This window comes from Dreissena polymorpha, chromosome 2, assembly GCF_020536995.1.
Source record: "Dreissena polymorpha isolate Duluth1 chromosome 2, UMN_Dpol_1.0, whole genome shotgun sequence".
NCBI lineage: Eukaryota > Metazoa > Mollusca > Bivalvia > Myida > Dreissenidae > Dreissena > Dreissena polymorpha.
In genome coordinates, this window is record NC_068356.1 from 69822514 (window position 1) to 69835525 (window position 13012).

Here is a 13012-nt window from a genome sequence, read left to right on the forward strand (position 1 = left end):
TGGCTTATTTTTTTACTTCTACGTGATGTAGAATTGACCATCTTCTAGTACATAATATTTTATTTCTATCCACTTGGCTTTAATTTGTTCAACATCTCTACAGGATCTATAAAATGGAACATCGCATTCAATAAAATTATTTGATTTCCATCCACTTTGATTAAAATCCTACCATATTTACAGGATATCATTCCATTTGGCAACCACCCTCTGTTCCGCTACCTCCTGGGCTGGACGGTTCCACCCAAGGTTTCTCTGCTGAAGCTCACGCAGGGGGAGACAACCAAGAAGCTGTATGAGAAACACCAGGTGATCCAGGACATGCTGATCCCCCTTGGCAAGCTGGACGAGGCACTGGATGTTTTCCATAAACACCTCAAAGTGAGGATAAACTGTACAATTATTATATTTGAGCATCGCTCAGGCAAAACATTCTTGTGCGTGAAGTGTCGTCCCAGATTACCTTGTACAGTCTACACAGGCTAATCAGGGACAACACATTTTGCTTTGATGTTGTTGTTTTCAAGTAAAAAAAAGTCTCTTATTACCAAAAATCCAGTTTAAGCGGAGAGTATCAACCCTGATTAGACTGTGTAAACTGCACAGGCTAGTCTGGTATGACACTTTACGCACATGCATTTTACAGAATGTGGAGCGTTTATTGTATACCAAAATTTATTCCTAGGATTTTGGCTGTTTTAAGAAAACTTACTGGTAACATTCATTGATATACCTCTGAAAACGAAGAGTGGAATATTGGTCAGTAGGTCGGTAGATATAAGTTGTTATAAGGTTGTGGAGTTTCAACTTTTCTCAAGCAATTTCATTGGAACTTGAAGTCATTGCTTTAAAGGGAAGATGTGAAAGACACTTTATTCCGTGCAAAATGATCAACATATATCTGAGTGGTTTGCCTTGTATATTGCTGACAAAACGGTTATTACATATTAGTTGCATATGAGATCCCTCACTTACATTCCACCATCTGTACCTGCTGTGTCTATTATTGCACTTTGACATTTTAGTGTTGTACAGAAATGAAATTAAATCTGGTTGTTTTGCCAATAACTCTCATTCTTACTGCTCTACATGATTCAGAAGTATGGGGCAGATGGTGTTGAACTAAACTTATTACCAATCCCAACATAAGCTGGGTGGCATGGCAGGGATTCAAACTCACTAACATAAGACTGCCTGAAGCGTTAAACAAACTCAGCTAGGCTGTTGAGTGTTTGTTAAAGTTTACAAAAACTGTGATATGCTTTCTAAATAGCAATAACTCTTTTTTTTAAACCATATCCAGCTTTACTGATAGCTATTGCTTTAAACCCAATCCACCATCTTCATATACTAATTGCCAGCTGTACTGATACTCAGCGATTGTATTTAAATTTAATCTACAACTTACATACATTGAAAGGCTCTTCTAACACTATTCTTTCATTATTCATAATTTCTGGATTATTTATCAACATAATGTATACAGTTTTAGCTGTACTGACAGCAATGGTTTTCAACATAATCCACCACTTACATATAAATTGCCAGCTGTACAGAAAGCCATTGTTTTCAACATAATCCACCTCTTACATATAAATTGCCAACTGTACAGAAAGCCATTGTTTTAAACATTATCAACCTCTTACATATAAATTGCCAACTGTACAGAAAGCCATTGTTTTAAACATAATCCACCACTTACATATAAATTGCCAGCTGTACAGAAAGCCATTGTTTTGAACATAATCCACCTATTTCATATAAATTGCAAGCTGTACAGAAAGCATTTGTTTTGAACATAATCCACCTCTTTCATATAAATTGCCATCTGTACAGAAAGCCATTGTTTTGAACATAATCCACCTATTTCATATAAATTGCCAGCTGTACAGAAAGCCATTGTTTTGAACATAATCCACCTCTTTCATATAAATTGCCAGCTGTACAGAAAGCCATTGTTTTGAACATAATCCACCTATTTCATATAAATTGCCAGCTGTACAAAAAGCTATTGTTTTAAACATAATCCACCTCTTTCATATAAATTGCCAGCTGTACAGAAAGCCATTGTTTTGAACATAATCCACCTCTTTCATATAAATTGCCAACTGTACAGAAAGCCATTGTTTTGAACATAATCCACCTATTTCATTTAAATTGCCAGCTTTACAAAAAGCTATTGTTTTAAACATAATCCATTTCTTTCATATAAATTTCCAGCTGTACAGAAAGTCATTGTTTTGAACATAATCCGCCTCTTTCATATTAATTGCCAGCTGTACAGAAAGCCATTGTTTTGAACATAATCCACCTCTTTCATATAAATTGCCATCTGTACAGACATTATTATCCACCACTTACATATGAACCTCCTCTGCTCATATAAATACACAGCTGTACCCGCTCTGGCTGTGCCCATTCATGCTATACAACCTCCCGGGCCTGGTACATCCGGCTGGCCACCAGGACGAGATGTACGTAGACATCGGGGCGTACGGAGCTCCCACTGCCCCTGGATTCCAGGCTGTACCTGCCACCAAGAGACTAGAGGAGTACGTCCTAAAGGTCAAAGGGTAAGGAGTGGCTTTTGTACTTGCCAATCATTCCGTGCAAACGAATGAGAAATACACAAATGCATATGTACAAGTCGAATAATTCCATGGAAATACAAAAGAGATACATGTTAAGTGGACTTAATTAATTTTTTATTTTTTATTTCCTGTATGTTTTGAGCTTACAGGAAAAGGAATAGTTCAAAAGATCTACCAATGCTTTTATACTTATTCAAAACTATTCAATGTGTGAGTCATATTTACTGGTGATAATTCCTTAGCGACTTCTTATCTATTCGTTATGAAAGCTCAAACATTTTTTTAGCCTGGTTAATCTGGATTTGTTGCATAAGCTCACTTTTTTATGCTCCCCCTAAAAAATTTTAGTGGGGGAGCATATAGTCACCGCTTCGTCTGTCCCTGCGTGTGTCCGTCCGTCCATGCACAATTTTTGTCCGGGCTATTTCTCAGCAATTAAAGACCAGAATTCAATTAAACTTTATGGGAAGCTTCACTATCAAGAGTAGATGTGCATATTATCAGCCGGTTCTGGTCTGATGATTTTTATCCCCCCGGATCGAATGATCGGGGGTATATTGTTTTTGGCCTGTCTGTCTGTCTGTCTTTCCGTCATTCTGTCACTCTGTCATTCTGTCCCAAAACTTTAACTTTACAGTTAAGTTTTGCAATAACTTTTGAAATATTGAACATAGCAACTTGATATTTGGCATGCATGTGTAACTCATGGAGCTGCACAATTTGAGTGGTGAAAGGTCAAGGTCATCCTTCCAGGTCAAAGGTCAACAACAAAAAGCGGCGCATTAGGGGGCATTGTGTTTCTGACAAACACATCTCTTGTTCACAGAGTTATGGCCCTTTGAAATATTCTTTAAAAAATCTTGTCCCCCCAACTACTGTGCCCTCAAGACGTTTTCTTTTATCGAATATATAGTGCAATATTGTGACTAAAAAAACCTTTGGGGATCATCAACTGTCTCTGAAGGTTTCTTGTTTCTTATTGCAATAAAATTTGCAGACAAGCATTTTAAACCTGGGCAAGCTATAATTCATAATTAGATGTGAACTGAACATTATAAATACTATTTTGTATTATACCATGAACTATAAAATATGAATAAATAAAGTATCTGACTTAAGCAAGATTTTCTTAATCCAAGTTTTGATAAATCAAGGCCTGATTGTGTAAACATTGGACTTATTTTCAAGAAGTTCCTATGTTTAACATCATACACTAAAAAAACACAATACTTAAGGTACCAGAGTGTTTAAGAAATCTTAAATAGATGTATTTCAGTCATGTTATGTAAAAACAGGGCTAACTCATGCGCGGAAATTGTCATCCCAGCTTAGCCTGTGCAGTCCACAAAAGATTATCAGGGATGACACTGACTGCTTTTTGTTGTTGTTCGAAATGGCAGTCTATTCAAAGCTGAAATCCAGTTTAGGCCAAAAGTGTCGTCCCAGATTAGCCTGTGCAGACTTTGTATGCAAATGCAGTAACCCATTTTCCCCGAGCAATGCTCATTTCCATAAGAAAATACAGGCCACAGTGCATAGTTAACCCTTTGCATGCTGGGAAATTTGTCGTCTGCTAAAATGTCATCCGCTGAATTTCTTAAATTAGCATTTTCTTCATATTTTTTTTCAAAGAATACTATCAGAATAGCAAACAGTTTGGATCCTGATGAGACGCCATGTTCTGTGGCGTCTCATCTGGATCCAAACTGTTTGCAAAGGCCTTCAAAATTCGGTTCCCGCACTTACAGGGTTAAAGAAAAATACCTGCAAATTCTGTATTGATCTAGTGGAGCTATGTAAGAGATGTTTTCGCTGTGTCCAAGGTTTCAGATGCTGTATGCAGACACGTACCTCTCTGAGACTGACTTCCGGAAGATGTTTGACCACAAACTGTACGACACGATGAGGGAGCGACTGCAGTGTCACAAGGCCTTCCCCGAGATCTACGGGAAAATCAATCGTAATGTCCGCGATTAAGGAGAAAACCAACATTAGCTGTGTGCCAATAACGTGAGATGTTAATTTTACAACTATTATATCTGGTGTTAGCTATAGCTGTCTCATGCTGGACATATTTCTAAAAAAAATGATTTTTTTTAGGCATAAGAAATGCTTATGGTACGTGTAATAATACATTTGGTTGTATTGAAATGCCTTATTGTGGTATGCACAACAATTAAAATATTTGAAGCCTGGTACTTATGTATTAAATGCCTTTTTCGTTGTAAACACAGTGTCATTTTAAAAGTTATGAGGTTTTATCTTTTTGTTTTTTATCAAAAGTTCAAAATGACATTACAAAATATTTGATTTAATAATTAATATGCTTTGATATTTATTTTGTGTTACATTTTTTCACTGTAAGGAACAAGTCACAAAAAAATTTCAATGTTTTCGAAAAAAATAATTAACATATCCAAATATTGATAAACTGAATTCTGACAATTTCTTATCGTTCAAAATCATCTGTTGTTCACAGATGACATTTCTTTCCACCATCTTAACATAATTATAAGGTAGTCCTGTATGTGCATACAATGAAAGCATTTCACGATTTGTGGGTTCTTAATTAAAATGTGGTTTATTTTATTGACTACTACCATGACAGCTTTGATAATCATAATAAAGCAAATGTTCATTGAACTTTTTATGTCCCCCACTATAGTAGTGGGGGACATATTGTTTTTGCCCTGTCTGTTGGTTGGTCTGTTGGTTGGTTGGTCTGTTGGTTTGCGCCAACTTTAACATTTTGCAATAACTTTTGCTACATTGAAGATAGCAACTTCATATTTGGCATGCATGTGTATCTCATGAAGCTGCACATTTTGAGTGGTGAAAGGTCAAGGTCATCCTTCAAGGTCAGAGGTCAAATATATGTGGCCAAAATCGCTCATTTTATGAATTCTTTTGCAATATTGAAGATAGCAACTTCATATTTGGCATGCATGTGTATCTCATGGAGTTGCACATTTTGAGTGGTGAAAGGTCAAGGTCAAGGTCATCCTTCAAGGTCAGAGGTCAAATATTTGTGGCCCAAATCGCTTATTTTATGAATACTTTTGCAATATTGAAGATAGCTACTTGATATTTGGCATGCATGTGTATCTCATGGAGCTGCACATTTTGAGTGGTGAAAGGTCAAGGTCATCCTTCAAGGTCAGAGGTCAAATATATTTGGCCCAAATCGCTTATTTTATGAATACTTTTGCAATATTGAAGCTAGCAACTTGATATTTGGCATGCATTTGTATCTCATGGAGCTGCACATTTTGAGTGGTTAAAGGTCAAGGTCAAGGTCATCCTTCAAGGTCAAATATATGGGTCAAAATTGTTCATGTAATGTCACTTCTGCAATATTGAAGCTAGCAATTTTATATCTGAAATGCGTGTGTATCTCAAGGAGCTGCACATTTTGAGTGGTGAAGGGTCAAGTTCAAGGCCATCCTTCAAGGTCAAACGTCATATAGGGGGACATTGTGTTTCACAAACACATCTTGTTTTATTTGTTTTTCATCAAATACCTCAATTTTGTTATATTTGATTGAAATAAGAACATAATTTCAACTTTAAAAAGATGTTTGTTCCAGCAATATTGGAACAAAGGGCCTAAGGCTTACTGCAATTATGTAATGGTGTTAGTTTCCTGTCACTAGCTCGCAACCAAGGCCACTGACTGGCAAAAAGTTGTCCAGACTGTTATTTCATTGTTAAAAAAACATTCCACAAATCCTCACTGTGCTTTAAGAGAAGGCCAGTCTTGAAAAAAGGTCAAATATTGACATAATACAGCTTTTTCGTGGTTAAACATGTGTTACAAAGACACATCTAGTTTAATTGTTTAACAATTAATAAAGAGAAAAAATTATATTGTAAAACAACGCACTGATTTTTTATAAAATGTTTCTGGTTTTAACAAAATGTAACTGTTTTTAACAAATTGTTGCTGATTACAAGGTGCTTAAAGATATACAAGAACTAATGAACCCTTTTTCTCGTTCTTTCTTTGAGCAATGTCGATAATTATTTTTGTTTATGTTCTTTTTGGGCAAAACCCTGTACCTTGTAGTTACTGTTCTGTTTTAGCAACACACTAAACTTTGGTTGTTAATAGATCTTTGAGCAACACTTTGTGATGTTGCTGCAAATAGATCTGTTGGCAAGCTCCTGTACTGTTGTTGTCAATAGATCTTTGAGCAACACCATCTAATGTTGTTGTTACTAGATCTTTGAACAACACCCTGTACTATTGTTGTTACTAGATCTTTGAACAAAGCCCTGTACTATTGTTGTTACTAGATCTTTGAACAACGCCCTGTACTATTGTTGTAACTAGATCTCTGAACAAAGCCCTGTACAATTGTTGTTACTAGATCTCTGAACAAAGCCCTGTACTATTGTTGTTACTAGATCTCTGAACAAAGCCCTGTACTATTGTTGTTACTAGATCTCTGAACAAAGCCCTGTACTATTGTTGGTACTAGATCTCTGAACAAAGCCCTGTTACTATTGTTGTTACTGGATCTCTGAACAAAGCCCTGTACTATTGTTGTTACTGGATCTCTGAACAACGCCCTGTACTATTGTTGTTACTAGATCTTTGAACAATGCCCTGTACTATTGTTGTTACTAGATCTTTGAACAACGCCCTGTGCTATTGTTGTTACTAGATCTCTGAACAAAGCCCTGTACTATTGTTGTTACTAGATCTTTGAACAACGCCCTGTACTATTGTTGTTACTGGATCTTTCAGCACAACCTGCACTATTGTTGTTACTAGATTTTTAACTAAATAAAAAATATTTAGTAAAGATTTCCATAATTGTTTCTGTTTTCTTGTTTTCATTATTGCTATTATCTACATACAATATTGCAAATTATTACATAAAAAACTCCATTCCACTATGTATTTTTATATATTTGCTATTAGGTATGATTTTCATATGGTGTTTTTGCGTGAATAACATTTGTTTGTAAGAAAAAATCAAAAATTATGTGCATATTTATACAGTAGAATACTGTAGAATCGTTGTTAGGCTCTCAAGTAAGGATCAGGATTTTTTTAGCTTACATCTTTGTTATCTAATGGTGACTGGACTTCTTTAGTACTAACAGTTTTTTATACACTTTTCGCATAAAAAATATCTAGTGATATTTTGTACATCCAATACCTCATTTGAAGGTTAGTTCATGTACTGAGTATCATTATCCCACAGTTGGTCAAGTCTGATTTTGAAAATATTTAATGATTTTGCAGGCACTACTTCGTAAGGTAAATTATTCCATGCAGATATGATTCTTTGAGATAAACTTTTTAGTCTAAAATTTGTCTCACATGTTGGTTTGGCAAGTTTAAAACAGTGTCCTTAAGTGTTTAATGTGTTGAAGGAGAACAATCGCTCACATTCTATATCATCTAGTTGATTAATGATTTTGTAACACTGAATAATCTCCTCTTCTACGTCTATGGGAAAGGCTGGGTAGTTTAAACGTCTTCAAGCGATTGTTATAGTTCATATTTAGGGACTTATCTTGTTATCCACCTCTACAAACCCTGAATACTTTCAATTTCTCTCTGTAGGTAAGGAAACCAAACTGTGTTCCCATATTCAAGGTGTGGACGCACGCCAGCTTTGTATAATTTGACATACGAGTCCTTATCCAGAAATACAAGATACATTCTTTTTAGACCAAGAACACTGTTGCAGTTTTTAACTTTACTGGAGACATGCTTATTAAATTTCAGATTGTCATGGAAGATGGACATAATATGGAAGTTAAACTAACAGGTCTATAGTTACCTGTTTCAGACTTATAACTTCCCTTTTTGAATAAAGGAGTTACATTTGCATATTTCCACTCACTATGTATTTAACCAGATGACACTGATTTTTTTTAATCCATTGAAACAGTGTTTGCCATAACATTAGCTTAACTTTTCAGAAAAATGGGTGAATATTGTCCAGTCCCATAGACTTGGTTGTGTTTAAATCTGAGAGTAACTTCTCAACTTCATAGGAGCCCTCTTCGATTCTTGCCAAAGGTTCATCAAAGTTCACATCATTTACCTGGGAATGTTGTTAAGATTTTTCTGTGTAAAAACACTTGGAAAGAAGTCATTTAAGTCCTTCGCTTTGTAAAGATCGGAGAAAGTAAAAGTTCTATCAAGTCTCCAATATATGATTTTCATTTAGTCGTACCTCCAAAAAAAGTTGAGGTTCATTTTTGTGCATGAAGAGAATTTTTTTTTTCAAAGTTAACTTATACTTTTTAAGCACTGTCATTTTCACTGTTGCTTATTTTCATTGTACATAAACCTGTTTTAGAATATCCAATTTTAGGAATTTTCCCATCGTCATTTGTTTAACTTTTGAAGAGCATGGGGTGACTTGGTGATGTTTTTAGATATTGGATGCTGATTTCAGAGAGTTGATTATCTAGGTACTTTTGTTAATCAGATTCAGTTCATGCAAGATTTTGTTCAAACATATCATTCTTACATTTCCTTCACATTGTGTTGTGTCTATTAAACATATCAATTCAGAATGTTCTTTGATTTTTTTCTTGTATTTATGGCTATGAATAAATATAAAATAAATATATTTCCACACCCTTCATGAGTAAATACTCTTACATCCATCTTTAAAATGAGGCAGTTTGTTTCAGTTTTTTTGGATGTGAAGTGGTTGTGATATTTATGGTACAATCTTGGTCTTTCCATCAACTTTTTAAAGAGTTATTCCATGCCAATGTATTATGAGTTATTTCATGCCACTGTATTAAGAGTTATTTCATTCCACTGTATTAAGAGTTATTTCATGCCACTGTAAGAGTTATTTCATGCCACTGTATGAAGAGTTATTTCATTCCATTGTATTAAGAGTTATTTCATGGCACTGTATTATGAGCTATTTTATTCCACTGTATAATTATGAACTTTGATAAATTTTAATAATATTTAGTAGTTGAACTATTTTTCTATGTTATGTTCATCAGTTTCGTGACTAGTATTCATGCATTATATTTGTATTGCATATATATTTACGATTTAACATTCCTTAGATATATTCATTATACCGAGTATGATTTTGAATAATGTTTCATCATAACATTGTCACCATACTCTATTTTTGATTCAATTTACACAAACAGAATAGACATGAAACAACTATAAAATTGAAATCAAAAGTGAAACTGGTGTATGTAGAAATTAAAGATTCATCATATTTTTTTCTGTCATTTTGTGTTAGGTTTGTATTGACATGCACAAGTTAAGGTTTGTGTTGACATTCACAACTTGTTGTATGAAATGCTCTTATGGCTAATGAAGCTTGTGGTCACATAGCTGACTGGCCATCACAGTTGTGTTGTTGTAGTCCTTTATCCCTTTATCTAAATGTTCTCTTCTGAACTAAATTGCTGTGTGCTAATTGCATTCTTTGATCTGTTTTGAAAAATTATATCATATATTGTTTTGCTGGCTGTCTGTCGGTAGATGTCGGTAGACCAGTTTGTTTCCAATCAATAACTCGTCAACGAATTGACCAATTGGCTTGATACATGTGCATTGGCCTTAGACAGTAGATGACCCCCATTGAAATTGGGGGCATTAGGGTAAAGGTCAAGGTCACTATCACACTAAGTGTGAAAATCGTTTCCGATCAATTACTTGTCAACAAATTGACCTATTGGCTTGATACGTCACTTGTGCATTTGCCTAAGACAGTAGATGACCTCTTTTGAAATTGGGGTCACTAGGTCAAAGGTCAAGGTTACTATCACACTATGTGTGAAAATTGTTTCAGATCAGTTACTTGTCAACGAATTGACCAATTGGCTTGATACTTCGAGAGTGCATTGGCTTTAGACAGTAGATAACCCCTATTGAAATTGGGGTCACTAGGTCAAATGTCAAGGTCACTATCACACTATGTGTGAAATCGTTTCCGATCAATGACTCGTCAGCCAATTTATCAAATGGCTTGATACTTCCCATGTATATTGGCCTTTGACAGTAAATGACCCCTTTCAAAAATGGGGTCACTAGATCAAAGGTCAAGGTCACTCTGACAATTAGTGTGAAGATTGTTTCCGATCAATAACTCATCAACGATTGACTGATTGGCTTGATACTTCACATGCATATTGGCCTTGGACAGTAGATGCCCCTTTTGAAATTGGGGTCACTAGTTTAAAGCCCTGTTTGGAGGGGCATATGTCTCCGATTGCGGAACACTTGTTCTGGGTTAGTTCCCTTGTCAGTCCTGTTGTACGTCATGACATACCCTTCAACTTTTTGTAATAGTAATATACCGCAACAGTGACATTTGCCAGCGCAAATAAACATATTAGCGTTTAAAATTGAATGCAATATAAAACCAAGTATTGCTTTGATACATACATTTAGCATAGTTTTAGTACCAAAAGGTTCTCAGAACATTACTACATCAAAATTTAAATTCTCAGTATAAGCTAAATAGCTGGACATTTTAGTTATATTAAAAATCGTCCCAAGTATTATGAGTTTAATATTTATGAAAGAGAGCTGGGACGCACTACTGGTCCCCACATGATTCAGCCTCAGTCACGGAAACGGAAAGACCTCTATAACTTCAAAATGCAAACTATCGTTATATAGAGATACTTTTATCTCTTGGTGGAATCCTGCAGTCCACAAAACCGTATTTCTAAAAAATGTAAGTTATTGCCCTATTATTATGTTCCCAATACATTTTTTCATAGCCCCTGAGACATAGGAAGATATTTAATTCAAACTACGTATGATTCAGCTAGACCCCATAGAAGTAATGTGCATGAAATACACTTACCAATGTGTAGCTCACCTGATTACAGCGTGATCATGACGAGCTGTTGTGAATATCTTTTTCCGTCATGCTTGGTTTGTCGTCCAAATTAAAATTGTAAAATCTATAGAGGCCACATTTATTTTTCAATCTTTATGAAACTTGATCAGAACATTTGTCTCAATAAATCTCGGTCAATTTTCAAACTGGGTAATGGGGGGGGGGGGTCAAAACAAGGTCACTGGGCAAAGTTAAAAGAAAAGCTTGTGAACACATTAGAAGTTACATTATTTGCCCAATCATCACGAATTATGCTCACGACATTGTTTAATGATATTAAAGCGCAGCTAAGTTAAATAATTGTTTTGTTCGTTGAACGAGGTGGGCGTATCAATTTTCATTATATGGCTTTTACTTTCCTTACATTGTTTTTGCACTATCACAATGGAACTTGCTCAGAACACGTTTTTTGATATCTCGACCGAGTTAAAAAACAGTTACAGTCGATTGAAAACTTTGCCGCCAGGGGTAACTTATATCGCTACAGTGGAAAATTGTGTAACACAAGATTTCACATTTTGTTCGCTAAATCATTGTGAAACTGGCTACACAAATTGTAAAAAATGATATCAAGACCCAGTTTGAAAATGGCTTTGGTCCGCTTGGGGCGGAGCAGTTTTTCTTGTTAGTTTAGTGTAACCTTGTAAATATTCAATGTGCCATTTGTATCACACCGAAGCTTGCTCAAAACGCTCCAATAACATCTCGGCCGATTTCTTGAACGTGTCTCTAAACAACACAAAAGCTTATCAGAACAGTATAATAGGGTTTCAGTAAAGCGACGAAGGGTTTTTGATGATATTGTTGACGCAAGTCGAATAATAACTAGCGTCAGCAATAGGATCAAAAAGAATAGCCAAGTTCTTGTATTTGTCAAAATTTTACATTAAACCATCAGACACTTCAGGGTTTGTAGTTAAGTATAGTTTATTAAAAATAATCATTCTTCATATACATGTAGTATTAATCAACCCATATTATGCACGGGTAATACTAAAATGTTATGGTTTTGTATTTATCCACGTCTCTGAATTTCTTTCGACAAAGGACTTAGGTCTAGTTAATTATGACCTTCATTAAACATGCGAACTATCAATACCGAAGGAGCAATATAAGATTGTGTGACTGATATGTCCTCAAATGTTATTCCATCTGGTGTCATGCGCTTCCTGTACAGCCGTAATGAATGACGCGTGGCATTGTGGTGATACCGACGAAATCGACAGTGTTCTGTTCTTGTATGGCGTACATCTAGCTTCCGGTCCAATTCTAACCGATTCATTGCAAGGCAGTAACCGACACCATGTAAAGTGTTTGTTTATTATATCGACATCCCAGGTAAAATTAATTACCAAGTATTGAACAATATTTGCTTATTGACATACGCGGTCGTTTTGCCGACAGATGATTTGCCTTCTTCGATTTAGCTCTAGGCTATATCAACAACGGCATCAGAACAAGCCATACGAGAGACTCGAACCTTCAATAAAGTACCCGCGCCATTTAACCCATTTATGCCCGGTAGACTCTCCCATCCTTCTTAATTGAATCGATTTATTT

The 13012-nt window shown here is 35.4% G+C and overlaps 1 protein-coding gene across 5 annotated transcripts in view; it reads left to right on the forward strand.

Annotated features, from left to right (window-relative positions):
• Positions 1-13012, forward strand: part of LOC127867497 (delta(24)-sterol reductase-like) — a 131307-nt gene that overhangs the window by 9832 nt on the left and 108463 nt on the right. For 2 of the 5 annotated variants that reach the window (XR_008043519.1, XR_008043520.1), the window contains exons 7-9: positions 184-381; positions 2395-2573; positions 4415-5728. Coding sequence is in view for 2 of the 5 variants with exons in the window: in XM_052408678.1 (XP_052264638.1) it covers positions 184-381; positions 2395-2573; positions 4415-4568 (531 nt within the window). In the remaining 3 variants the exon portion in view is untranslated. Of the gene's footprint in view, positions 1-183; positions 382-2394; positions 2574-4414; positions 9950-13012 lie in introns of those variants that run through there. The other 3 variants (XM_052408678.1, XM_052408679.1, XR_008043518.1) reach the window with 2 other exon arrangements.